General features: G+C 30.3%; 2 protein-coding genes across 5 annotated transcripts; one reads left to right on the plus strand and one right to left on the minus strand.

The window, feature by feature from the left end:
* The first annotated feature begins 10,369 nt into the window (after positions 1–10,369).
* Positions 10,370–13,728, plus strand: LOC118051576 (uncharacterized). Of its 4 annotated transcripts, none has more exons than XR_004688055.2 (4): positions 10,370–11,108; positions 13,036–13,121; positions 13,356–13,446; positions 13,541–13,728. XR_004688055.2 is itself a non-coding variant. In XM_035062243.2 (2 exons), the coding sequence occupies exon 1, from the start codon at positions 10,500–10,502 to the stop codon at positions 11,091–11,093; it is 594 nt and encodes a 197-aa protein (XP_034918134.1). In that variant the 5' UTR covers positions 10,371–10,499; the 3' UTR covers positions 11,094–11,108; positions 13,036–13,235. The 4 variants fall into 4 exon arrangements, 1 of the variants encoding a protein (XP_034918134.1); XR_004688056.2 differs by having other exon boundaries at positions 13,414–13,446; XR_012168574.1 differs by having other exon boundaries at positions 13,414–13,728.
* Positions 13,729–15,957: 2,229 nt separating this feature from the next.
* Positions 15,958–17,039, minus strand: LOC118051575 (ribulose bisphosphate carboxylase small subunit, chloroplastic). Its single transcript, XM_035062242.2, has 3 exons — positions 16,707–17,039; positions 16,466–16,597; positions 15,958–16,353 (listed from the first exon to the last, which is right to left on the minus strand). Exons 1-3 carry the CDS (start codon positions 16,857–16,859, stop codon positions 16,126–16,128), a joined length of 513 nt encoding a protein of 170 aa, XP_034918133.1. The 5' UTR covers positions 16,860–17,039; the 3' UTR covers positions 15,958–16,125.
* Between the last annotated feature and the right edge of the window lie 218 nt (positions 17,040–17,257).

The following is a 17,257-nucleotide window of genomic DNA, read 5'->3' on the forward strand; positions in this document are numbered from 1 at the left end:
TATCCACTTTACCAACTCAGCCACCCATTGATGGTTACCATGGTTGCGAATATCTATGGGACTTCAAAACCACCATTCATGGATATACATTATTCATGTCCTCAAAAATGTACTTCTTAATGATTGTTTTTGTTGCTTTTTCTCTATCTTGTAAAAAATATTAATATGTTATACCTATACATGAATATAATAATTAAATAAAAAAATAAAAGAGTTTGTGGTTTTACTGTGGATTGTGAGACAATTTAATGGATCAATATATTTTGCACAAACCATTTTTTCTTTGAAAGACCCATGAGTAGAAGGGTCGAAGACAAGGTGAGAACCTTACACCCTCGCGTTGAGCTACGTGCTGAGCCCAAACACTTGTAGGTCTGAAGAAGTACCAAACCCAACTTTATTAGGTTCGGCTATGTGTTTAGCCTAAACGCTGATGGGTCTGACGAGATGTCAAATCCAACTCAATTAGACTCGACTACATGTTGAGCCAAAATGCTTGTGGATCTGGCAAGATGCCAGACCAAACTCCTTAGGACTCAGTCATATGCTGAGCCTAAATACTTATGGGTCTGGTAAGAAGCTAGATCAAATTCCTTTGGGCTTAGTCACGAGCCGAGCCTAAGTTCTAGCAGGTCTTGTATGGTGCAAAATCTTACTCTCTTGGACTCTACTACGAGCTGAGTCCAAACACTTGTGGGTCTGGTATGGTGCTAGACTAAACTCCCCTAGGCTTGGCTACGCCCTAAGCCCAAACACTTGTGGGTCTAATATGACCCAATTATTTTAAGCACCGCTATGCGTTGAGTCCAAGCATCCATGGGTTTACAAAGATAACAGACTCAACATCTTTGGGTTTAAAATCATTAAATATCCAAACTTTAAGTCAATGGTCTTTATTGGCCTCATAGTGGGTCGTGAGGTTATCTTTAGAACCCTCAATGATAAGAGCTTAGGATAGTTATTTCCCTACACACCTAGGTGCATGAAAGTTCTCTAAGAGCCAGTTGTATTTCAATCAATACTAATGTTATAAGAGGGATATTCCCATCAACATTAATGTTGCATGCCAAATAAGATATAAAAGTGTTATATAGTTATACTATTTGTGTGTTAGAACTAATGATGTGAAAAGGTTATTTACATCAATATTAATATTGTATAAGAGACATTTCCATTAGTACTAATGTTGATGTAAAAGATTTCTTCTTCACTAAGATATTCAAGAGGAAAAGACTTTCAAACCCTTTAAGAGAAAAGACATGGTCTGTAATGCAAGGGCTATAAATACCCTCAAAACCACTCAGGTAAAATGATCAAGATCTTCATTCTCTTATTATATATTCTCAAAGCATTTAACATAAAAGACTTAGAACACAAATTCTTACTTCTAGACTTGAAAGCTTATTTTTTTCATTTATTACAATCTCTTGCTATAAAGTCTTTGACTTAATCATTGGAGGGTCCTAAAAGTTCACAGAATGAATTGTTTTACAGGAACTGAGACCTCAACCACCAACTCTATGCTCTTTCAGTTCTTAGAAATTGAATATTGATGTAAATGTATGATCATCTATTGTCAAAACACTAAAACCTTATTCCTGAGTATATTGGATTTTTGGAGATCATCACAATTCATTGTGGATTCGTACAATGATCTCTCCTAAATCCTATGTGTTCATAGGCTTTTCTTGATCATTGATGTATGTTATGAATATTATGGATACTAGTTTGAGATGACCCTGTAATAACAAAACAACTAAAATGCAAGGCATATTCATTGTATACCCACACACATTTTACTATTCTCTAGAACAGTAGATTTATGTTTTTACCCTTCCCAAAAAAACTAATAGCCTTTGAATCTGACAAATTTTGATCTTTGTACTTGGTTTATTAGTCACTTAATTATTGTACGAGGGTATAAATATCTTTTCCATAATTTTTAAAAATTTTAAAAGACTTAATTGCCTTTAATTTCAATAAAATATTAAAGGTGTTAACCAAGCATATTTGTGTTTTTTTTAAAATATAGTAAAAAATCAACTTTACCCTTGTAGTCAAGGTAAAATGAACCATGGACCTAAAGGCTTTATGATATTTTCAAACAGATTTATGGTAAATTTCATAAATATAGAGGGAAATTTGCTCTTTTTATCATGAAATATGTTTTTTTAATCAATAAAGTTATTGGCATGTTCTTACCACTTGGCAACACGTGAGGGTAGTTCATGCTTTTTGAACAGTGCATTCAGCACCTCCTGGTGGCCAAACCAGCTTTTATGTTGTGTAGTCAAATGCGTCATCATGTCTTTTTTATTCAAGTGCAACGTGTGAGGGTAGTTCATGCTCTTTGGACAGTGCATTCGGCGCCTCCTGGTGGCCAAACCAGCCTTTATGTCGTGTAGTCGAATGCGTGGTCACGTCTTTTTTCTTCAAGTGCAACGCGTGTTGTCATCAATAAGGAAATTTGTTACAAGTTGACCTTTTTTTTCTTCTTTTCTCTTATTCCCTAAAAAATACAGGTTTGTCCTCTTTGTTTTTAGTATTTAAATTTCAATCCTTAATCTTTTTATTTCTATTTTTTTCCTTTTTATATAAGTTATATTTTACTCAATTTTTTCCTTTAATTCCAATTAGTCATATATTTTTTTTCAATTTGGTCCTTATTGTTTTGAATTTTTTCCTTAACCATTTTGTAAAATTTTTGTTTACTTTCAATTTAATCCTCTATTTTAATTTGTCTTATATCATACTTATCAATTTGATCCTTCTTATTTTAATTTCTAATTTTTTTTTTAATTTGTTCTTTTATCAAGATTTTGGTGGTTTTTAATTTTATTCTTTAATCCAAGTTTGTTGTGTTTTATTTTTTCTAATATGGTCCTCACACTGTTGATTATTTTTTTTTTACTTTTGTTAAATCTTTTTTATTTTCAATTTAACCCTTCGATCAAAGAACTGTTATTTCCCTCTAATATATTTTTTATTTCAATCTTCACCCCCATTCCCTTATTTGCTATTTTTATTTATTTTAGATCCCTCTGTTTGATTGTTTTTTTCTTCTCGATTTCATCCTTCTACATTTGATTCCATAAAGGTTTAACTTTTTGGCTTTTTCATGTATATGGTCTAATGACCCATGTCACATGTTTTAAAAGTTATCTATAGCATAGGTTTCAAACCTGACTTGGAGGTTGACTTGGGGCTAGTCCCGAGTCATTGGTTAGGTAACCAAAAAATATTTTTATTTTATTTTATATACAAGTAAAAATGAAATCATTTTGAACAAAAAAGATTAAGAAAGAAGAAGGTCACAAGTTAGGGTTAATGAGGTTACAGGTCAACCTGATTTTTTGGTCAGATTATGTCAGGTCAATTCTCCCTCTATTTGAGCCACATGTTTGGAAAGTAAATATGGGTTAACATCTTCTTTTTTTTTTTAACTTCTTTTATCATATATATATTTTTAATCTTTATTCTTTTTTATTTCTTTTTATTTACCCTTTTATAGAAGTTTTATTGGTTTTTAATTTCATTCTTTAATCTAAATTTATGTTATATTATTTTTTACAATCTGGTCCTTATTGTTGGGGACAATATTTATTTATGAAGCAAAAATAATCATTACCCCTAAGTAACACCTTTAAATGCAAAAACTTGCCTTAAAGGATGTGGTAATAAAAAAAATGGGACTTGATCATTTGAATCTTGATAAAAGCCACACAACAAGGTCATAAATTTAATTATCTCCAATATTGAATAACCCCTAGGTTTCTTGGTTCATTTCTTTTCTAAGAATTTATGGTTTCTATTAAAGGAGAGTTAGAGATTTTATAGAAATAACGAATGAATTGGGCATTGATTGAAAAGTTGATAAACTAATTATGATTTAAATATTGCAAGGATTTCTAAATGCCATGTCTAAAAGCTAAAGCAAAAGTGATTTCTAAAAATAAATAATTGGTTGACATGTTAAATAGGAAATAAAAGCATGGTTGACATTTTTAGACAAACAATGTCACTTGCCAAATCATTCATAGTCAATTTCAATATAACTACGTTAGGGGAATATTCCTTCATTCAAAAAGTAAAGGAATATAAGGGAAAATAAATATTCACTTGTTAATCAAATAAGAATATAAAAATAGTAGAATCAACCAAGCTTAAAAAGTCTTAATCTACTAAGGGAATTAGAGAGTGGTTGACAAGACATTTAAAAGTATGATCAACCAAGAAAAAGAAATTGATCACAAGAGTTTGAGTGTGCACAAATAACCAAAAGATCCAATCCTCTTCAAAACATAAGTCCTCAACGGATTAACCTAGCTAGGGTTGCAAATTAGTTAAGATTCACGTAATTATCAAAAAGAAAAAAAAGTTTAGATTGTATTAGGATTCAATGTGTAAACTTTGTATCTAACATAAATAGTCTGCATATAATTATAATATGATATTTATATAAAACTTAAATATTGTACCAATATAAATAGGTCATTTAATTACCAGGAATAATGGTTTCATCTATAATTTTATTAAATATTTTTTCCAGCATTGCTTTTATTTACTTTCCTTTATCAAGTTTTCATTTACATTCTTACAAATGTTATTTTTTCTTGTTCTTGTATTTACCTTTCTTAAGGTTTAAAGTCTTAAAACACCCATGCTCTATTTGAATTTACAAGGCCATCATCAATCTTTTTCTCAAGATTGAGTTTCTAACTATAGTTTATCTTTAGTTGGGAGGAAGAAATGAAGAATAGATAACATATTGATAAGAGAATTAATGATTTTATCAACTAATTAGTTAGTGATCGATCATATGATTGTTTTTTATATCACTACAGAGTCAAAGTCTTGGTCAATTAAACTAACAACTCGATCCAAGTTAGACTCCAGATCTTGGATTTCTTAAATCAACCCATCAAGTTGGGTTGGGTTTGACAATTATGTTTACAAACCCTCTATGAAGAGCATGGTGGAACTAGCTTCTTTTTCCTATTATTTTTTACTCTGAAAATACCTTCATCCAATATAATAAAGGACATCAATATGAGTTATGTGTAAAGGGGGTAAAATAGAAAAAAGAGTCAACATTTAGTTTTGTTGTAACTAAAAATCTTGACTGGTCTATAGAGGTTTTGGGTAAGGGACTGATTATGTAATAAAAAAGATAGACATCATTTTATACATCCTACTTAAGATAAGTTGTATTGTTATATATTTTCAATGATATGTGGGGGGGGGGATGCCTAAACTTGTATATTATTTGGGTATTGTCCTTATTATTCATTAAACAACATCTAAAAATAGGGTCCAATATTGGACCTTACCATTCTAAGGTTATTTTGGTGAATAATAAGGCTATATTAATTGGCTATATCATTTGTTAACTAACATCCAAAGGATAGGGCCTTAACGTTGGACCATTCCATCCAAAGTTATTTATCATGCAATAGGATACTTTAACATACAAAAATTAATACATATGGTCATGGTCTAAATGACTATATACTAAACAATATCCAAAAAATAAGGTCTAGCATTAGATCATTCCATTATAGGTTATTTAGAATATGATAGGAACACTTATATATGAGACTTATTACAATTTGAAAATTTCATATTATCTATTACGCAACGTCCAAAGAACAAGGTATGCTATTGGACCATTCCATCATAGGCTACTTAACAAATAATAGGAATATCAAATTGATTTTTGAAATTTTGAGATGGAATTATTATATGGTGAACAAAAATTTTATTAATTAACACCCTAAAGATCATGTATTAATTGATATTATTATTTATTTATAGACATCTAAATAATAGGGTCTAATATTGGACCATACCATCTTGGGTCAATTAATAAATAATAGAAACAAATAATTCATTGATCATATATATTAATTGATTATACTACCCGATAATCAACACTTGAAAGACAAGGCTAGGGACCAAATATGAAGAAAAAAAATCAAGTAACATTTTTACACTTATAAGGAACAATAACTTTTGCACTATAAATGCATTGTTGTAATCCACAATGCATTTATATCTATGGTTATAGTAAAATTAATAGTAAAAGCTTGATGTTTTACTGGTTATTTTAATATTTTTGAATGCAGATATATGTACAAGACTTTTTCTATTTTTTACAAGATATTGAGACACTTTTATACTGGCTCTTACAAATTTGAGACATAAAAGACATTTAGTTTTTTTTTATTAAAAAGAATCTTATCTTTGAACCAAGAATTACGTTAACATGATAAATATCTATAAATCCCATATGTTACAAAATTTATTAAATTTCTCATATAAATTAGTTCATCATTAAAAAAAGCATAAGTTTTATATTCTTAAAAAAAGAAAGAAAAAAAAAAACACTCCAAGTAAAAAAAGAAGACAAATGCATGGTAAAACAAAACAAGATAATGAAAGAAATACTCATGCTTTCTTTCTTCAAGTTGAACCCATCAACACCAAGTTTGACATTTTTGTCATTAGAATGTGATAAATCAAAAACTTTCTCTCTCCTCTCATTTTTCAATCACTGTATATTTCTCCTCTCAACATTCCAGAACTAAAATTTAATAAAATTAAAGTTTAAGATCAAAATATAAATTTCTAATACTATAGGGATCAAATATGAAGAAAACAAAGAGATTAAGTTATATTTTTACGCATACAAGGAATGATAACTTTTGCATTGTAATAATTCATAATGCATTTATATCTATGGTTACAATAAATGAACAATAAAATGAATAGTAAAAGCTTGATGTTTTACTAGTTTTTTTTATTTTTTTTGGACATAAATAGATCAGAACTTTTTCTATTTTTTGTAAGATATTAAGACACTTTTATATTGGATTCAACAAATTTAAGATGTAAAAAAAATTCATTTTTTTATTAAAAAGAATCTTATCTTTGAACAAAAAACCACATTAATAAAACATGATCAATATCTATGAATTCCATATGTTACAAAATTTATTAAATTTCTCATATAAATCAGTTCACAAATAAAAAAAGTATAAGTTTTATATCATTAAAAAAACAAAAATACATCAAGAAAAAGAAGGAGACGTATGCATGGTAAAAAAACAAGACAAAGAAAGAAATATCTTTATGTATGGTAAATAAAAAATCATGCAAAATTGTGAAAGCATTTTCTACTACTAAGAGCTTTTTTTACTCTTTGCTTTTCTAGTTTTAAAGCAAAGAAATTACAAGTTCAAAATAATTGTTTAGTAAAGACTAATCGTATACTGTGCTACGCTATGAGTTTTTTATTTTGCACTAAAAATGATGTTCAAGTAGCATAAAACTTAAAAAAAAAAAACTTAAGTCATTGAAGGATTGTGTCAAATAAGTTGATTTTGTTTTAATCAGTTGATAAAGATGGACCAAATTTTAAAAACAAATGATAATGATAATGTGGAAATACATTTTTTTTAAATAACAAATAATATAGCTCACTTCTTAGCCCATTAAATAACAGCGGGGCAAAATTGGATAAAAAAAAAATAAAAAAATCACAATTATATTGTTCCAGTGAACTATGCAAATAGATTTAGCTGGACAATGTTTTTCAAATGAGGTTTAACTCTAAGTAGATTTATGGGCTCGCATTACGCCATAGATGAGAACATTTTTTTTTTTATTGGTAAAAGAAGTGACATGGGCAAAGCAAGTATACTTTAAAAAGTTTTAAGAAAATATGACTCAGGGCATAGACTTAACTGATAAAAAAAGATTGATATATGGACCAACTTTTAAAAAAAAATCATGGGAACTTGTAAAAAAAGAATAACTTAAAAAAGACGAAGAAGTTAAGATCCAGTCAATCAAATGTAGAAGAACAAAAGGAAAAAGAAAAAAAAAAATGACCTTGGTCAACCTGACTGGGCATGGCAAATATACAAGTCAAGTCGTAAAAGCAGGATAAGCAAATAAAAAAAAAAGTCAATGTTGAATCTCAAATTAATCAAGTGTTAAAAAATGAATTTGAAAAGAAAGTAAAAAAGACTAAGCAAACCAAACTTTGTTATTTAGATCATTTGAATGAGATAATCAAATAGAATACAAACATGGAAATATCATACAACTCAATTCCAAAACAATATAATGTTGAAAGACGGAATGCAAAAAATATTAAATTTCAAAAGATTGACCCTAAAAAATCAAGTCAACCCAAGCAAACTCGTGATCCAAGTAATGAGACTAAGATAAACGAATAAAAAGAAAATTGGAAAAGATCACGAAGCCCAATATAAAAAAAACCTCAACCTTAAAGGATAGAACAAAAAATAATAATTCACAACCAATACAATGTTAAAGGATGAGATTAGAAGAAAAAAAATCAACTTAAAAGCTTTTTCAAAGAAAAACCAATAAAAAGACACAAAATAATCCACGTCATTTTAAAAATTCATAAAAAAAAAAAACATATAGAAAGCAAATAAAGAAACAAATAGAGCCTAATAACTAATGATATAAATAATGAATGATGAGATTGAAAACATATCAGCTTAAAAAAAATAAACAAAAAAAACTCAAGTGAATCTTTTAAACCTGAATAGAGGTCTTAAACTCGTAACCCATTAAATTCTAGCCCCAAGTTAAATCAAGAAACTAAGTTCTCAACCAATTTAATATTGATTAGCCAAAGTAAATTAAACAAAGAACAACAAATAAAAAAACCGGGTTATTTTTAAAATCGATAAAAAGATCCTACAGAAAGCAAATAAATAAAAATAATGAAAACCGATCTCAGATTGAATAAATATTGAATGATGAAATTTAAAAAATATGAGCTTAAAGAAATGGAGAAAAATAAGCAAACTCAAGAGAACCTTGGTTAATCTCTAAAACTCACAGTCCAAGAAATTCTAGACTTAAGTTTAGTCAAGAAGTTCAATTCTAATCATTTTAATATAAAATAATGGGATTGAAAAAATATATGAATTTAATAAGTTTGCCAAAGTTAAAAAGGAAATAGTAATAAAAAGAACGATAATCAGATTTGTAAAGGAAAAAGGTTAAAGAGGATAAAAATGTAAGAAAATAAATATAAAAATTGATCTTTAATCAAACAAATAGAAATCAAAAAGAATAAGGACTAAATTCAAAATATTAAAAAATTTAAATGGGGATTAAATAGAAAAAAGAATTCTAATCTTATAAATTTTCTTAAAAATTCATTCCAATTATTAAATTATGAAATGAAAAAAAATATATCAATTTAAATAATTAACAAAAAAACAAAACACAAAAAAATTGATAAATAAAAAACTAAAGATAAAGATAAACTGAACAAGTCTCCAATTGAATATATGCTTAGCGATGAAAAAAATAGCTTAAGTAAAGAAAATAAAAAAAAAATTAAGAAAACTTAGCGAACATTTTAAACCTGGTTGAATCTTTAACATTGAAAACTCGTAAAATTTTAGGCCCGAGTTCAATCAAGATACTGTGTTCCTGACCAATTTAAAAAAACTTTTCAAAAAAAAAAAACATAGCAATAAAAAAATATATGAATATAATCTAATAGAAAAAATAATAATTTGAAAGATGTCCCGAACAAAACAAATAGTAATTAGAAAAAAAACTAAGTTTGGGGGGAAAAAAATAAAGAGGGGTGAAGTTAAAAAAAAAATTTAATTTTATAAATTATTAAAAACAATGAATTAAATGTCAAGAAATTATTTTTTAAAGATACTGGTCTGAATTTTGAAGAAGCTAGCATATAATTTGATGAGGATAAAGAAAAGACGAAAAAGAAAACAAAAGGAGATTAGTGTCGAAACAAATAGCAATCATTTATCCCTCGTAAATAGATTTATATATAAATTTAGTACTCATGCATCTTTTGATCTATAAATAAAGTTCATTTCAATATGAATATATAGAAAGATTTTATTATTTTTTATTATTATTTTTTTTACTTTTTAGTTTTTTTTTTAATTATACATCTTTAGTATTTTTTTTATTAATGTAGATATTTAAATTAATTATATGTATTTTAATTAATTACACAAATATTGAAGTTAACTACCATATAAAATTTTAGTAATACTAAAATTTATAAGACTCAACTGTTAATGTTTATTTTTTATTAAAGTATAATGTTTATGATTTTTATAATTTAAATTATTTTATAATTTAATGCCATGTTTTTTAAAATATTAGAAGAGATGGTAAATTCTATTAAGAGATTGATAGTAAAAATTATATTTCGAAATATTTTTTAAAATAAATATTAAAACAATAATTTTTATTTTTTAATATTAATATTAATATATTAAAATAATTTTAAAATATATATAAAAATAAAATTTTTCAAAACTCAAATTTAACTACATGCCAAACAACCCCCTGAAACCGTCACTCCCACTGGGAAACTGAGTCCAATCTTCAACCAAGTTTATTAAAAACCTCACACTCTTGGGAAATAAATCATAATCTCTGCAATTCCCCAGTTACCCTAACTACCCATGGGAGACAGAGACAGACTCACCGATCGCGACCGTGAAAGAGACCGCGACCGAGACCGAGACCGAGACCGAGAAAGACGCCGCGATAAAGAAGACCGCGACCGGGACCGGACCCGAATTACCCGCTCTCGCACGCGCTCACCGGACCGCACGCGTCCCCGACACAGGCGCTCTCGTTCTCGCTCTCCAGACCGGTCTCATAGATCTCACCGCCGCCACCGCCACCAGAGGACCCCATCCTCGTCACCGCCGCGAAAGCGACATCGACCCGAGAGCGATGACGATAGAGAGAGGGAAAAGCAAAGAGCGGCGGCTTTCGATTTTGTAGACGGGATAGCGAGAGAGCAATTAGAGAAGAACGAAAGTGATAATAATGATAATGGAATGGGAGAGGGTGGGGTTTTGATGGATGAGGATGAGATGGAGATGATGAAGAAATTAGGGATTCCAACGGGGTTTGATTCGACGAAAGGGAAGCCGGTGCCTGGTGCGGATGTTAGTGGAGTTAAAGCCGTTACGAAACGGCAGCCTAGGCAGTATATGAATCGTAGAGGAGGGTTTAATCGGCCCTTGCCCCTGGAGCGGAATCGCTGATACTGTTTTCACAAGGTGCGGGATTTTAATTCATTTTCTGTTAGTTTAGGTTTTATTGATTTTCTGCTCTTTTGTTTCGTTTTCGAGGATTTTGCAGGAAGAATTGCTTGTTTATTTATTTATTATCTATTACTTCAATTTGACTGGATTGGATAATGTAGTGATTCCTTTTATATGTTTCTAATGATCTATGAAATTTAAGTATTAAATACGCATATTGAATGATATTGTTGATGTTGATCCTTGAGATATAGTTTTCCAACATTGATGTGATCAATGGGGAGAGGGAGTTGAGTTTTGACACTGTTGCAATTTAGTTCTGATGACAACAAACTAAGTTCGGATTTGGTTGGTTTGCTAAGATGGTTGTTCTGCATTTTATTTTATTTATATACTTATTTATTTATTTAATGTGGTAATGCCATATGAAAATTGAGCCAAGATTTTTATGGAAATAGTGAAAAGCTTCTTGGTATTCTGAAGTGTGAACTGCTTGAGTGCTTGTGCATGCTATTCTTTCTCAGGTTCTTGGAATGGAAATTTCTTTTTTATCTGTATTCAATCGAGTATAATGTTATTGTTACTCTTGGTGTTTAGTGAAATTTTATTTTATCTTTTTTGAAGTGTAATCTGATATTGGCTTGTTTTTTTTCAAGTTGCAACCTAAAGTGAATAGTTTAGGTGCTGTTTGAGCATGTTTATCTTAGATTTTTGAACATGTGGATGTCTTAATGATTGGTGGTATATATTTTGTTTCTTTTTTACAAAATCTCCAGACATAATAATAATAAAAAAGAAACTTGAAACTGTTCTTGATTGAGTTTAATTGTTTATTGATTTACTTGATGTGCACATGATTTGTGCACATGATTTGTGCACTTTGGTCTTGATTAAGAAATATTAGTTCAAACTCGAATTGCTTTGTGCACTGGTAAATAAACGGAATCTCACTACTTAACGGAGAATGCTAGATTGAAGTTCAAATTTGCTGTAGTAGGTAATAATGAAATAATTTTCAGAACATCAAATGAAATTTGGTTTTAGAGATGTATTTAGTTTGTGAATAGTTTTTTTTCCCAATTGTTAAATGTATTCTTCTCTATCTCTCTGGACACAATGCAAAAATTAGAGGATCCTTTTCTTTTCTTAGAACATATCATCAAGATAATGTTTTTGATAGGACATTTCATATCAAGTAGACATTAAGTTCCATTTTGATGAATTATGTTGGAATGAAAAAATTGACCTGTCATTGTTTTCTTTAGACAAGAGGCATGTATGCTTAATATACATGGTGGTTAGATTTTAAGTACTAATAGTGTGGATGAAACATATGGTGGTTTTTAGTCTGTGTGTTATCACAATAAAACACTGCTAAATGAGTGGTTTTTTTCCTGAATAGCAACAACTCTGTTTTCCACTGCAATATCTAATTCCAAACTCTGGCAGTCGTTGTTTCTCTTTGGCCTTGGCTCATGTTGTTCTCAGCCCAACTACACCTTGTCCTTTCAAATTGAGCCATTTTTCTTATTTACTGCTTTAAGATCTTGTTTCCTCATGTTGCACAACTTTATCTGAATTGTTGGTTTTTTATTATGCCCTATCAATGAGTACGTGTTCCTTTATAAAAATAAAACAAAAGGAAAAAGAAACAGAAACGAGTGTATTTGTCTCTTCACCAATGTGGATAAAAAGGTGTTATTAATTTATGCAGAGGCCTGTTTTAATGAATGTGTATTAATTTGCCTCTTTATCACATGTTTCCACTCATAATGCACTCTCCCCCACCTTTTCTTTTCTGTTTTTTGTACATTTTTGCATTCCTATGAACTTTGTGACTATGATTGCCACCTTTGGCATGCATTACAGCAAGAAAAAATTGATTAAGAATGAACATTTTACTGATTTTTTTCTCCTGATCACTGTTTCTTTGTTTTTTCAGATTGCAAATATCTTCTAGCATGAGATGACTCAGCGGTGCTGTGATCATGCTTGTATTCCATCAGTAGGGCCTTGATGAAAGACCTTGTAAGACTCAAGTTTTTTGCTTTAGTTTTCTGCTCTACCATGAACTGAGATTTTTGTATGGATATAACGTCTTATTAATTACTGGTTCAGTAGTGCTTGGTGTGGCTTGGTTTAGACATTGCTTTTGTGATTGATCATCTCCTGTGGAAGACATGTTTGCAAAATGAATTGATCCCTATTGAATGAATCTGTTAGACTCCAAAATATTGTTCTAACTGCCATTGCTTGTGACAGTGCAATGCCTTGAGGACCATAGTGACTTGTTGAGGCTGCTAATTCTTTTTGTTTGTAGATATGGATGGTTTTCTGGTGAGAGCAATTGCAGGTCAGCATTCTGATGAATGGAGTCTTAGTGATAGATATCATGTGGATATTTATTTTCTAATCATTTTACCACTTTTTGTCATTTACTTGGCTAGGTAATGGCTAGTATTGTGTGAGCATGAAGATGGGTTTTGAACCCAAGGCCCCAAGTACCACACTGGTGAGGGTTTGGCACCTAGACATGGTGCTTTTTTTGGTTGTAGATGCTCATACAAATTGGTGACTACATTCTTTCATGGTATTTACGACCTCTGAATAAAGATTTTGACGGTCTTTGAATCAATTTTAGTGTCCAGATGAGCAGTTAAGCAAGTTACATAATTACTCTCCAGTTTGGTCTTCACGGAGTAGTTCACTTTGTGGTTGACGCCGCCAGAACTGGTGTTTGTCTGATCTGAAAAATGCAATTCCTGTCAATTTGGATTTTCTGATTGGTTTTGGCAGATATTATCAGATATCTTCTAGGTCAATCATTCCTTTCAAAATTTTGCTATTGTTTCACCCTAGAGCATTCATATCGTTTTCGTGATGCTCCAGAAATCCGACTTTTCATTCCTCAACCTGTCGTGCTACTGGTGGAACTGGCCAAGGCCTCCAGTGGTCAATTTCCCAGAAGGGTTGATAAGTGCCCTCTAGCCTAGGTCTAAGAGATCTTGAATTAAGACTGGTACCTAACCGGAAATGCTAAGGATAATAATAAGTAATGGATTGCATTGAGAAGGAGAGAGGGGATTGACTCTGGAAATGGAGCTCTTTATGGCTGGGGGGTTTGAATACCATCTCTTTAGGTGTCAACTTCTCCAATTCGCCAAACCTATTAGTAAATAATGTTCAGCAGCAGCAGCAGGTGGCGTTTGTATGAAATTGCAAGTTGATTGAGATCTTTAAGAGGATGATTGTGTTTCAAGGTAGTTTTTTTTTTTTTTTTTGTAGTTGTAGTCTGAAAAAAATAAGTTTTAAAAAAATATAATTAGTTGAATTTAGATATGTTTGTTAAAAATTATTGTTGAAATTTACATGTATTAAAAAACATGTATAAAATAAATAATAGTTGTGTTTGAGAGTGATTGTGGTTGTTTTTTAAAATATTTTTTTATTTTTTAAAAAATTATTTATGATATAGTATATTAAAATGATTTAAAAACATTAAAAAAAAATTAATTTGAAGTAAAAATAATGAAGTTTTAATTTTTTTCAAAAGCGTTTTTGAAACGTAAAAACAAATAGAATTTTAAATTTTTTTATAAAATTTAGTTTAAAAAATGTAAAATTACTGCAAAAAAAATATATTTTAAACTTAATTTTAATAGGTTTTGCAGTATAAAATATAATTTTATTTATTATTAAACATTTTACTGGATTTGTTTCACTGTAAGATGCAAACACAAAAACTAGCCAAAAAAAAAAAAAATACAGCCTTAACAATGCTTTACAGCATAGACAGTGACAGTGAATTGATCTCTTTCTTCTTTCTTCTTTTTTTTTGTTAATGTAATTAAAATTTAAAAATTAATTAAAAAAAATTTTAAAAAATAATTTGAATCATGTTAAATTCATGACATGAGATAAAAGTAACTTAAAAAATCAAAACAAATTATAAAATTTAATTTTTAATTAATCAAAAATTAAAATATAAAATTAAAAAAAAAATCAAACTAAACTCTTGATCTAATTGATTTAATCAAATTATTTTTATGAACTTTAATTTCATTATTAAAATCATTTTATCCGTTTTTTTATATCTATATTAAAATAAAATTGCTAAAAATAAAAGTCCTAGAATTATTTTTTAAATTAACATAGTTTGATTGGTCATATAGGGACGTTCATCTGTCTGTCTATATTGTCCATCATAAATAAAAATAAGTTATGTTTTTTTGCAAAAAAAACTATTAAAATAATTGTAATAATTAAATATAAAAATTAAGATGCTGGGACAATAACCTAGAGAGAAAAATGAAAAGAAAAGGAATAAGACATAAAAAAATATGCATCTTAATGTGAAGAAGATATAAGAAATTTAAACTTGCTAGTGCAGGTATCACACGTGCCCGCCACAACAAAAATTTAGGCCTATTGGCGCGTGTATCACGTGCCAAGATATTTAGACTTGCTGACAGGTTACGCATGTAAGAGATGCGCTTCCAGCTTTATTTATATTTTTTCTGCCACCATGCTTAAAAAAAACGAAGAAAAAAGAATAATAAACCTGAGAATTCCGTACATAGGTGACTCAACACGAAACAGCCGCACGTGGGAAGGCAATGGAGGGAGGAAAACCAGGGGTAATTCCTTCCTGTTGCACCAAAACCATGGGCTAACAACATTCACTATTATTGATTTTGATATTATTGATTTTAGTGTTTTGTCTTCATGTTTTAAAAATAATTTTAAAAAAGAATGAAAACTTTTATATTTTTTAAAATTAATATTTTTAGATTATTTTGAAATATTAATATAAAAATATTTTAAAAAAAAAGAAGAACGCACGCCGACACAGTCCAGAGCAATCAGTCCAACAAAAATATTATTATTTTAGTATCTTCACAAGCCAGCCGCCTAGCTTACCTACTTCCCACCGTCTTTATTTGCAGAAAAGAGAGGGAATAACAGAGGCAAAAAGCAGAGCAAAAACCAGGTTTCCTTGACAAGAAAACCGTGGCTGACCCAAACTAAGGCCTCAGTTGCCAGGTTTTTGAATGACAAAAGCCATGCACTGAGCCTGTTGCTTGTTGTCGAAAGCCAGGCAACGGATGTAAGCATCTGGATATGCCTTTTTGCACTCCTGGATTTCTTCGAGGACTTGCGAGGAGTCGGTGCATCCAAACATGGGGAGCTTCCACAATGTCCAGTACCTTCCATCGTAGTATCCCGGCATCCTGCTGTGCTCCCTGCGTACGCTCCCCAGCTATCATTGAACATTAAATCACATAAAAAGAGGTTAAAGTAAAGATTATACATCTGCAACTAATACACAGATCAGATACAAGTTGGGGAGAGAAGCTTAATCTTTGGCTTACCTCGTCGAATTCCAGGCAAGGGATCCATCCATTTTTCATCATGTAATCAATCTCCTTCGCAATTGAATCTTCAGAAAGAGGAGGCAGGTAGGACAGAGCCTCGAACTTTTTGTTGTTGATTGGGTTCCATGTCTATTTGAGTAGCAAGTATATATATATTGCGTGCAAGTAATACCAAAAGACAAACATCAGATTTAATTAAGCAGTGGTTGATGACATATATGCAGTTCAGTCATATTACCTTCATACAAAAAGTCTTAGAGCCATTGGACACAGTTCTGCTGCTCCGTGCAACAGAATTCTTGGTAGCAAACGGCTGCTTTGCGGGGGGTGCTCTTAAGCCATGATAACCAGGAGCAGCCACTGCAGGAGCTGCAAAGATTCCGGCAGACATTTTCTTTAAACTGTTTGCTAAGGGAGAACAGCTAAGAGAGGTTGTCGTAGAAGTGGGAAAATTGATCAGCAGTATAGTTTTGGTAAGAGAAGCGGTTTGATAAAAGGACAAAAGAAGTTTGCTTCGGTGTTTGTGAGGTGATGTATGGATTGTTAAGGCTGTCGTCACAGGGAAGAGACAATAGTTAAAAGGAGACGGAGAGTTTTGTTAAGCCCTATAGCTTTGCTTTCATCATCACCATTGGCTTCCTGTTTCTTCTTGTCCTGGTTGAGACGCACACGGTATCAGAAAAAAGTTTGGGACCCACATTGAGTTTCTGCAACCCCACTTGAGGACATCCTATAATAAGCGACAGCTTACTCTGCAACCCTATGATTTAAAAAAAAAATACTCTTGCA

This window comes from Populus alba, chromosome 18 (genome assembly GCF_005239225.2).
Source record: "Populus alba chromosome 18, ASM523922v2, whole genome shotgun sequence".
Classification (NCBI taxonomy): Eukaryota; Viridiplantae; Streptophyta; class Magnoliopsida; order Malpighiales; family Salicaceae; genus Populus; species Populus alba.